Raw genomic sequence first — 12,500 nt, 5'->3', positions numbered from 1 at the left:
AATGCAGATATAACCCTTAATTATAAACCTGTGCAGAAAGCAATGATATCCCAAAATCAGTCATTTGTTGTTGTCATTCATAATCTGGATAACACAAGACTTTTCTTGATTGTGAGAAATAATCTCGCAAAGACATCCAGCTGACACAATCTTCCAGTCGTCACCTGATAGAAAAGGTTACTCTCTAAAGTCATATTGTCATTTTTCCAGATTTTTTTTTTTCAAATGTCATTTTTCAAGATATTTTTTGTAACTGTCATTTTTCCCAGATTATTTTAAAATTTCATTTTTCCAGATTTTTTTTTTAAATGTCATTTTTCCAGATAATTCTTTTTAAGTCCATCAATCTTCCAGTCGGTCCTGATGTTTTCCTTGAAATTCATTATTCTCATTTGTCCGTTTTTGAAGTCATTGTTTTTACTTATTTATTTTAACTCATGTTTTTTCTCAAGTCAGTTCATTACTTGGTCCAAATTTCTCTTGACGTATTGCCAGTAGTCTTCCATTTTACTTCCAAGTCCAGTTTTTATTTTTCTTGAGGTTCATGTAAAGTGTCAACTGATTCAAGTCCAGATTTTCTCTTTGGCATCTATTCCTTCAGTTTTAAAGTCTATTTCGTCTTTAGAAATAATAAAAAAAAAACATTTCAATTTCACTCAAATCTATACTCATAAAAAACGTATCCGTAGGATTTTTGGACATCGGGGCAATGAGTAAAAAGTATACCATTTGTACTCCTGGAAAATTATCCGTAGGAATTTGGCATCAGGAAATTATAAACAAAAGAAGATATACCACTCTCGGGAGCAGGGTATCGTGCGTAGGGTATAATTCAAGCGATACTTCCCTTCGCAAACCTTCGGGCAGAATCCCCTTTCGACTACCAGAGAGAGCTCATCACTAAGCCAATTATATTTCCTTTTAAATCTATTCTTAATTTAAATAACTTCTCATTTTAGGGTCTTAGGTGTTATTACCAAAGGTGTGAATTCACTTCTCTTTAAATTATCCTCGAACTCAGATGCGGGTTACAATTTCTTTTCATTCATTTACGATAGGAAATTTATGCATCAAATGAGAAATTACTGATAGAATTGTTGAAGAACGACATTCTTGTATTTAAACTGCAGCTACTAGAATTATTGAAACACGACTGTTTTTTATTTAATAACCATAGACAAACGTGAATTAAACACGAACGTTTTAAATCTACTAGACAGACACCATTAAATCCTCTATTTCTAAGAATCGAAGGACCACAGAAACGTTTAAATTACCGTGAGATCTATAAACAGCGATGAGATCTAACTCTAACAGCAAAAAGGTGACACAGTTCTCAAACGGGAAGGGATCTGCATTATCAAAAACACACACACACACACCAAAGGTTTTTGACCACCTACTGTTATTTCTTCCTTCAGGTTTAGATGCTGGCGAGTCGTAGGTACAGCCACCCACCAATTATTTGCATCTTTCAGGGTGCTGTTTGTTTCCCGTCTCTAGCACAAAACAAAACAACGGACGTGCACGCACACACATTCTTAAGCTGGATCCATCATATTTTTTTTTATTACTTTTTAGTAATTTTCTTTCCTGGATCCTAGCTCAGTCGTTGCTTTCCTGAAGTCGACGTTTTGCTTTCTGTGTCTTGAGTCTTAAACCGAGGGCGTTGGATCCCGGCATAACAACAATGACAATGATTCCTCTTGGCCGGACTACTATCTCATACAGAGGGGCCAATCAGAACTTACAGGCTAGACTATTGTTGCATTGTGATTGGTCAGGGTCTGAGCTCAAGTTCTATTTACAGGACTGAAGGGATACGTAATATGGTTTGTTTGGTGGGCATTCAATTGCAGGTTTGGTTCGGTTAGTTTGGAATTGCATTCAGGATAAGATCAACAACTTACTCTGCAATCTGCTTACAATGTACAGGTCATACCAGTTTTTGAAAAAGTGGAAATACATCTCATACGTTTAGAATATATTTACAGTTCAGGGTTTGGGGGGACGGGTGGGAGATTCAACTAGGGGTTTTAAAGAAGATTTGGGTAAACCTTCGACGTCAAAAAATTTTAAAATCTTAAATATATTCTAAAAAAAATTACCCGTAGATGACATCAGTCGACAGAGTAGAATGCCAAGCGACACCAGATCAGTAACTGTCCAAATGGGACTCTTAACTTTCTCGTGTTTGTATAATCAATACGTAAATAAAATAAGTTTGCGTGTTTTATTGTTATGTATGTTAACAGCAACTTGAATACATACAACGACCAGTAACCTTAAGATTTCATATATACGTAAAACCATATCACGTTCAATGCTCAGATCATGAACTTCAAATTCTAAATTGTTTTTTTTTAATTCTTCTTCTTCAAGAAAACCGTTTCAAGACTAAAGACAGAGGCTTCACGACTAACTTCAGTTCGTTCGTCATGTAATTCGCTATACCTCAATCCGACGTTGCTTTGGTTAAATGGTTATTCATTACTTATTATTCACTGTTATTCATGACGATTCTACTTTCAGTCGCGGGGGAGATGGCATTGTTATTCATTAACGTGAAAGTAGTAGTGGCCATTCATAACAAATGTATATGGATATTTATTTTTTTAGTTATTCATTTTTTTTAAATTAATTTTCACTGCCAGTTCTAAGTGCTAAAAGCATAGCAGGAAACTAAATTATGAATAAGAAGCTATATAAAATATTAAATAAAAATTAGCAGTTACCAGTCCTAAAGTGCTTTGCTAAATGAAAATAAGGGCTGATCCACATTACAATGGCATTTAAAGTGCTTTGCTAAATCAAAGTAATTGTAGATCTACATCACTATGGCGTTGCTAGCGTCGCTACAGCATACTACAGTTTGAAAATAAAAAAGAGAGAAAGTATATTAATTAATTACGATGCATCTACACGCTACAAAAAGTTGACTAAACCTATAAGAAGTCAATAGAAAAAAAACATGCATGAAATATGAGAGGCGAGGGTGGATATGTTTGTTTTTTTCTCAAAAGAGGGTTAAGAAAAGAAGGAGATAAGAGAAAAGATAGAATAAGTGAGACAGATGGATTACGACGTGGCTAAGTCAGGGTTAATCTCGAGGGACTGCCTCGGGTAGGGAGAAGGTGAGGGGCGGCATGTGGAAGGGGAGAGGAGGTCGGAAGGGCGTCTCTCTTCCCCTCCTATTTCTGGTCAAGGCGGAATTCGGGGTTCCCACAGGTGGGGCAGGGGTGATCGAGGGCAGCCGCCGTTGCTGACCCCGCCCTGGTCTCCGATCTCATTCGGGCTGAGGCGGAGGCAGCGGCAGTGGAGGAAGAGGTCACCATTTGATGTTGGTGGTGGGAATATTGGGAGATATGTTGCTGTTGTTGTTCCTGCTTGTGTTCAGATTGAATCTGCGCGAATCTGGCCTGCTTGTGGGCGGCCCTGGCCTCGGCCAGCAGCCGGTCGTGGGCGTAGTCAGCCTCCATGCTGCTGGCCCGGTGGTGGTGCGAGGAATCGGTGATGGCCAGCCTGGCAGTCGAGCTCCTGCTCTTCTTGGTCTCGCTGCCGTACATCTCGTGGTACTTCTCCTCGAAGGTCTTCTTGTGGGCGTCGCCCTCTTTCTCGTAGTCGTGCCAGACCACGAACTGGGTCGGCTTGAAATGCCCTTTCCTCTTGGGCTGGTAGCGCGGGCGGCCGGAAATGGTCGTTTCGGCTAATTCCGTGTCCCGCCTCACCTGAGGAGACGTGAGAGGGAAGGAACACAGAGATAGTACCGTCTCGTAACAGCTTAGAACCAGCCTAGCATACACTCGTGTGTGAGGGCGTGGTGGGAGGGTTTGGGGTGGGAGGGGTGGATAGGATCTACTAGAAGCACATATATAACGAAGGAGATGGTTTCTAGAACTAAGTAACAGGCAGTCCCCATTATCGGCGCGATGATGATAACTGAATTTTCGGCGCCAATATGCGCCGATCCTCGGTTATCAGCGCCAATAACCGAGGATTGACGCTATTATCGCCGATTTTCGTTTAACTGCGATTTTCAGTCATCGTCATGCCATCGGGAACGAAACCCCTGCTGATAATTGGGGACTGCCTGTGAAAGATTTCTAAGACGATACGCATCAAAGCATCACTAATATTTGACTCATAAGAGGCTGGGTCCTGCTAGGACAACATAGAAGAGAATGAGAGGTGTTGAATAAGAGAATGAAGTGTTGACATAATGATGTAAAATGCTAAGAAAATAAACATACATGGTTATGACAGCATACTAAAACTGCTTTGTTAAATCTAAGACAAAAATTATTATCCCAAGAAGATATAACTTTGCCATAAGGTCCTGTTAACTAAAACACTATTTCAAAAAACGTCTGGAGCCAAATAATCACTTATAAAACTAATAAAAAGTTGAAAGTGTAGTGAAAATTAAAGCGAATGAAACAAAATGCATTTTTGCTGAAAAGTATCATGAGTAAATATGGAAAATAAAAGATTTAACAATCATTAACAAAAGGAAAACTGAAGAAGATTAATGTTTGTGTCAAGAAAATTCTTCTTGAATTGCGTTGTCTTGCAGAATAAAGTCTAAGAAGTACAAATGTATAAGAAACTGAAAACTATCAGAAAACATAAATAAAAAACATGGAAAAGAAGGTAGGTAGGAATTTTGAAAGTCATCCGCAGGAGACCATCTTATATTTGCAGACATGCAAAGACCAAAAACATTTGTCAGTTGTAACGACGCACAACAAAGAAGAAGCATTAACATTCAAGTAGTGAAATTGATTGTTCCTATACCAAATTCATGTCTAGGATTAATGAGGCATATTTTTTAACCGTGACAAAAGCCTGAGAGCGAATAAATGCGGAAAAAAGCAAAGCTCTGAAAAAAAACCTGTCAGTAATTGGAGTCGTCGAAGAAACACTAACTTGAAATGCTTCGAGTAATCTCAGAAAAAAATCTCTAAAAATAAGTCTTTCTGTTGAGGATAAATTTCATCCAATGCCAAAAATTTGTCAACTGAAAACCGAAAGTATTTTCGTGAGAGGGTTGGGACTTGATCCAAATAGATAAGTAGATAACAGTAATTAATTCAATGTAAATATTGATAAAAAGCGCCAAAAACACAATAGATGCATTATAAGCCTTTGAGTGGGACCGTACTTATAACACTTATAGACTTTGATATTTTGTTTTAATAGATGTATTATAAACATTTGCGTAGGATTTTTTTTATATAATTTATAGTTTTCATAGAATTGATCAAATTTTATATTTACTGAAAATACATTTTTATGCGTTTCAGATAATGAATGCCTAAACAACAACTCTTCCCGGAGAGCAACAAAATTCGTCGATTTGAGCTGAAATCTCAGTTGTACCAAAAATTCTGCGAAATGGAAGGTTTTTCTTTATGATCTACACATTTTAAAAAATGTGCGTGGGTTCATTACGGAGTAAATTATTTTTATCTTAAAAGCTGTTGATTTTAGATAGTATTACAGGATTATTTCAGTTTTTGAAATATCAATTGTACAAAAATTCTGCGTAAGATTTGCCTTTATATTCTACAACTTGAAAGGAGATATGCGCAGCTCCGCAACGGGTCAAAATATTTTACCCTAGAAGTGGTTAATTTTCAAAGTGAATTTCTGAGTCGTTTCAGTCGTTAAAAAAGAAAATCTAACATTGGTCACCATTTAAAAAAAAACAGAAGCGTATTAACACACAATAATCTGAAGGCAGAAGCCAGGATGATAACTATGGCAAAAATAAGAATAAAAATAAATGAAATGAAAAGGAACAATATGAAATAAATGGAAAATAAATAAATAGATATTGTGCATTAATTTTTGCTAAAAGTAATGATTTGTTTCAGTGAGATTGATGAACATGAATTGATGTTAATATTCATGAGAAGGACAGATCATTGAAGAAGTATTCACGAATACAGATTAATTAGATCCTCTCTACGTATATATGTACATGATTATGTACTGCCCATTCAGTACTTGTCTGGATACACATAAATGCACATACATATATGGATACTTATTTAGAGCCATAAAAAAATATTCACTACAAAAAATAAACATTGCTAGCACACAAACATCTAATGGCTGCCTTTGTTCATTTCAAACCAAATAACTGGAGTTGTATGACAATGCGATGCGGCAAAAAAAAATTTAGAAATAAAAATAAAAATTAAAAATGCAGCTTGCAATAAAATGAATACTCTATTTAACCACGGACAGACACAGAGGAGATGGTTCAGTGGAAAATACAATCTACAATTTATTTGTAAAGTTTGTAGTACATTGACGAACACATCACACGACTACAGACAACATGTGGAAGCTGTATATATCTACAAGGATGAATAACATTCATGGGATATTGGCTCTGACGTTTATGGGCCAAAAGTAAATTGACCATAGACCTCAGGCTCAAATTCTCGTTTCCCTTAATGCAACTATTATGCAAGACGTCCAGAAGGAGTCGCATCAGATGATGTTGATTCTACAACGTTCAATAAATTGGGAAGACTGACGCATTTCTTGGCAAAAAAAATATAACCAATATAATTAATTTTTCCTACCCTGTCACAGGACATTGATGCAAAAGGTTACGTCCACTCTGCAATAAAACATGGCATAAACACGTCGTCAACTTACGACACACACACACACACACACACATATATATATATATATATATATATATAATATATATATATATATATATAATATATATATATATATATATTTATACTACCATACATAAAGGCTTGATTTAGCGCAAACCTCAAAGACCAGCTGATCAAATGACAACCGCATATCAGTCATCGAGATATCAAACAGATTCGACCCTTTCATGATATCTGTTTCAAAGCACCTCCTTTCAAGACGTCTTTCCATAATCAGATTGTCATAAGGGATTGTTAACACAAATGCTCTACAGTTCAGGTTAAAAAGAGTAATGTACTAATAGCATTGCTTCCTAAAAATCAATGTGATACACTTGCATTTCAGGAGAGAGAGAGAGAGAGAGAGAGAGAGAGAGAGAGAGAGAGAGAGAGAGAGAGAGAGAGAGAGAAATGAGTTACAGAAGTTACTGAATTACTTATATTACAACAGTTACTTTATTAAGTGCTAAAGATATTGTTACTATAATCAAACTATTATGATTAGCTCATTACGATTACTGAGATATTAAATTCCAACGAGATTAAATATCTGTTAAGTCTAATTTCACCGGGCTACAGCATTAAGGAAGAAGACATGACACTATGTAGCCCATTCCGGTAGATACGTTACAGAATTAAGACATATTAATCTATCAACAGCAACAGCCGTATTGTGGCTCTCCAACCATTCATAATCTTATTCTTACTTACGTTTCTTTCCAATTGGACCTCGCTATCAGATATTCACTGTTCCTTCTTCGTTGGGGAAATAGAACAGTGATAATAAAAATTATATTTGTCAACGACCTTCCTCGTTTTGTTGTTGTCAGTGTTTATCATTCGACAAAAAAAGAAAAAAAAACTTTCGATTGCATTGGGATAAGAAATGTGGTTTATCTGGTTTGTTTAACATCCAGGGAATAGACTGAAAAATCAGTGGTTTTAATGCACCTGTTTAAAGTTTATGCCCAACGTGAAAGATTTCGCATAATAAATGTACAGATGCTCCAGTACTCACGAACGTCAAACAGCTGTTAGTATCTTGATTTGTTCGTAAGTCTACCTTGATATACGTTGAGCCGATACGTACAGTATTATTCATGTATTTTTCTATACTAAAACACAACTCTATTACTGTACTGTAATTCATAAAGTCTTTTATTAATTAATACAAATTATATACAAAACCTAAATACATTATGCAAATTGTGATAATAAAAGTAAAGTACAGTTTTTCTCATCTATGAACAAACTTTAACTTACGATCACGGTGTTCGTATCTCTGAAAGTTCGTAAGTAGAGGAGTGTATATATATATATATATATATATATATATATATATATATATATATATATATATATATATATATATATATATATACCACTCAGGTAATTATTTATCGGACGTGGAACAAATGATGCTACGGATCATATAATTGAAGGCAAACTACAATAATAATAATAATAATAATAATAATAATAATAATAATAATAATAATAATAATAATAACAACTGAAAAGGAAACCCACAAAATCACTGTGTATAACGTGTTAACTTACAAGTATTTACATTTTAATTATTTAACACTCTTATACACAGTGATTTTATGGGGTTCTTTTTCTTTTCAATCCTCCAGGAGAAAAGTGAAAATAGTTTTTGTTTGGTTAATAGTAATAATAATAATAATAGTAATAACAATAATTATAATAATAATAATAACTATTCTGAAAATCGTGTCTTCAACCGTTTGCAAGGCAAAGTGCCAGAAATGACATTTTCCATAAAACTGAGACTTTCTTCTCTTCTCGAAATTCGAAAGAGATCTTCAAAGAGGTGAAATTTCCCTCTGACGGGCAAACAGCTTGAAAATTGTCAGAGACAGGTAAAAGGACTTATTTGCCATTCCATTTCCGACCCCAGATAAGACGTTAATGAAAACGTATCTGATATCTGAATTGGTTTCTCCATCACTTTTTTTTATTTTTTGGTCGTTGGGAAAATTGGGGATTTGCTACGAAAATATTACCATTACCGAAAATGTAACTATGTTTATGAGGATTGCTGCGGTAATTATTATCCCTGTAACTTGATAATGTTCTGCATTTAAATATGAATATATAATATATATAATATATATAGATATATATATATAGATATATATATCTATATATATATATATATATATATATATATATATATATATATATATGTATATATATATATATATATATTATATATATTATATTATGATTATATATATATATAATATATATATATATATATATATATATATATATATATATATATATATTATTATATAATATATATATATATGTGTGTGTGTGTGTGTGTGTGTGTATATATATATATATATATATATATATATATATATATATATATATATATATATATATTATATATATATATATATATATATATATATATATTTACTATATATACTATATATTTATATATATGTATATAATCTATCTATCTATATCTATATATATATATAATATATATATATATATATATATATATATGTATGTATATTTATAAATATATATACATAAATATATATATATATATATATTATATATATATATATATATATATATATATATATAATCTTTTCCTCTTTAGGAGATAAAACCTAAAGGTAGGGTACACAAATTTAACTATCCAGAAATATTATTAAAACAAAAATATAACAAAAAAATGTACCGAGCAAATTCCAAAATACTCTAAACTTTTTCCATATAAAAAGTTATCTAATCTCTGATATGTATCATTAGCATCCATGATGGCTCTTTGTGTAAAGATCCATAATATTTAAAAGGCTGAAATACATATTTAAGTTACACTTCCGCGCTGACTGTTAGAAAAACCGTAACAAGTTTTACGTCTAACTACCAAAATGTTTTGTCCTCCCCTTCGGCTTTAACAAAATTTGACAGCAACATACATCAAAGAACGAAGTTTTTTGTTTTTTTAAATTCGACTAAAAAAAACTCTCCTTGAATTGTTTTTTTAATAGATTTTAAGACCCTGTCTCCGAGGGAGAGTTTTTGTTGTTTTTGTTCTATTTTTTCTACCCCCTTGGATTCGATGCTTTTTACTTATTGAGTTTATAAAACCTGTCTAAATAGAGTTTTTTTTACCATTCTATTTGTGTCTATGGTATTTCTCTAGAACTTTTCTCATAGAGCGATTATTTTACTGAATGTGCCAGAATTTTAAAGCAAGGGAAATTTTTTTCTTATTTTTAACCAAATTCCACAATAACATTCCTCAAATTGACAAGTTTCTTTTTCTAACCTACAGAGATTCAAAATAACATAATCTAAAAGACATTTGGTTTTTAATAATTAAACCACAAGGTCCATCTGATACTATTTTCTCTTTTTAAATATACTAGAACTTTCAACTCAAGCCTAGTTTTTTCATGAAATATTTCCCAAGAACATTAATTAAAAGCACAAGTTGTTTTTCACCAAAATATTCATCAGGAGTAGGTTTTTCCACGTAAACGTTCATCAATAAGACAAGTTTTACGCACAAAAAAATCACCAAAAGGACAAAAATTTTCACACAATAACAATTCACCGAATAGACAAGTTTTTCACAAAAACATTCATAAGAAGAGCAACAAGCTTCTTTTCTTCAGAAAATCATTCACCAATGAACAAGAAATAAATTATTCCGCAAATACCATCATCAAAAAGACAAGTTTTTTTTCGTAAACATTCATCAGAATAAGCTTTTTTTAAAACATTCATCAGGATGAAAAGTCTTTCTCGTAAACATTCATCAGAATGACGATTTTGTTTTCTTAAACATCCATCAGAACGATCTTAAAAAAAAACATTCACCATAATAACTAGTTTTTGTCTCCACCAAATTAAACCAGAACTTCAAACCGTCAACAGTTCTTTCTATTCTCTAACCTACTTTGACCTCCGAGGTCAGGTCACGACGCCCTTACTTACTTTGTAATCGTAGTCGTGCTCCTTGACGCTCATGGCATAAGCTGGTGACCTCGATGTCGCCACCTTCATGTAGGAGCGCAGACGGCAGGGGAAGTCCACATCGCGCAGTTGCAAAAGGTAAGTATCTGGACCCATCTGGTAGCTATGGCGAGGAAAAGCATTCAGTAGAAAATTCGTAAATTCCTAAGGTTAGTTGAGAAGTAGATTGGAAGATTATGAGTGAATTCGTTAAGAAGCATATTCTTAAAGTTCCTCAAGGCAGTTTTGAAGTACATTGGCAGTTCGTGAGTAAATGCATTCAGATAGCTGTTCGTAAATTTGTAAGATATACTGAGAAATAATTGACATCTTACGAATGAATTTATTAAGCGTAAACTCGTCAATTAGTCAAGTTACTTTTGAAGCATATTGGCAGCTAATGGGTAAAATCATTAAGAAGGAAATTCCTAAATTCGAGGAGATGACAGCCAATGAATGAATGTATTAAGTGGAAAATTCGTAAGTTCGTCAAGTTAGTTTTGAAAGTGTATTGGCAGTTCATGAGTAACTGCATTAATAAGGATAAATCAATAGGGAATTACATTGACAGCAACAACAGATAGTGGTGTCATTCATAGCGTAAATGTATTAATACATTTGCAAATTAGAAAAGTCACTGATATCCTAAGAAAACGTTATGAATGTAATCATTTTCAAAGATATATAACAACATTGTTGTAAAGAAGGTTATTCTTGGGGGTAACAACAGAGTTTAAATGGATAATGATGTCAGTAGTTTCGTTCGTGAAATAATACAATAACGAATTAGAGAGGAAAAACCACTTAGTTCCTAAAAAGAATTATTCATGACGACAATAATCTATAATAATATAATAAAACCATTTAACAATGAGAGATATTCCACAATTTTAACACGACAGTTTATCGAACATAAAATTTGACAAAACGCTTGAAAGCTTTCCACGTAGCAATAATCCCTTGACAAAGGTAGCAAGGAACAATCATTGCCAAATATTTGACAAACATCAAAAGCGAAGGCCCGAACTTAATGGCCACCATCAGGAGCAAGCAAATTCTGACTTAAAAGGATCACTTTCATAAACACTGGAGAATATGTGACTAGAATTGGGGGTTTATTCAAATGATTCAACCATTGCTATATAAAAGATATTAGGAAAGATAAATTCAGTGTACGATTGAATAACTAATCAGTTAAAAAAAAAAGTTCTCGTGATTAATGTATAAGCATAAAACTTAAAAATAAAATTAAAATCAAGTTCTTTCTTGTTAGACTAAAATACTTAGCATTTAGTTTTGTGTATGATTCAGTGTTTAAGTTGTGGGGAAAATTTGTATGGGTAATAAAATTATGATAAATGATGAATTATGATTATGATTTCTCTGTGGGGAAAAATTGTATGGATAATAAAATTATGATAAATGATGAATTATGATGATAATTTCTCTGTGGGGAAAATTTGTATGGATAATAAAATTATGATAAATGATGAATTATGATGATGATTTCTCTGTGGGGAAAATTTGTATGGATAATAAAATTGAATTTATGATGATAATTTCTCTGTAAGGACAACTTGTAGGGCTAGAAAGAAATTATGATAAATGATGAATTATGATGAATTATGATGATCATTTCTCTGTGGGGGATCATTTTTAGGGCCAGAAAAAAATGACGAAAGATAATGAATTATGATGAATTATTTTGATAATTCATCATAAAAAAATAAATGATGATGAATGATGAATTATGATGATTTATGACGATAATTTCTCTGTGGGGGATCATTTGTAGGGCCAGAAAAAACT

The 12,500-nt window shown here is 33.0% G+C and overlaps 1 protein-coding gene across 1 annotated transcript in view; it reads right to left on the bottom strand.

Annotated features, from left to right (window-relative positions):
• LOC135226158 (obscurin-like) overlaps nt 1-12,500 on the bottom strand; it is a 432,842-nt gene that overhangs the window by 19,308 nt on the left and 401,034 nt on the right. The window contains 1 exon segment of the mRNA XM_064265599.1: nt 10,674-10,815. Coding sequence (XP_064121669.1) covers nt 10,674-10,815 — 142 coding nt within the window.

This window comes from Macrobrachium nipponense, chromosome 14 (genome assembly GCF_015104395.2).
Source record: "Macrobrachium nipponense isolate FS-2020 chromosome 14, ASM1510439v2, whole genome shotgun sequence".
Taxonomy (NCBI): domain Eukaryota; kingdom Metazoa; phylum Arthropoda; class Malacostraca; order Decapoda; family Palaemonidae; genus Macrobrachium; species Macrobrachium nipponense.
The sequence above is the reverse complement of the archived record's forward strand: the minus strand, read 5'-3'. Positions and strand labels throughout refer to the sequence as shown.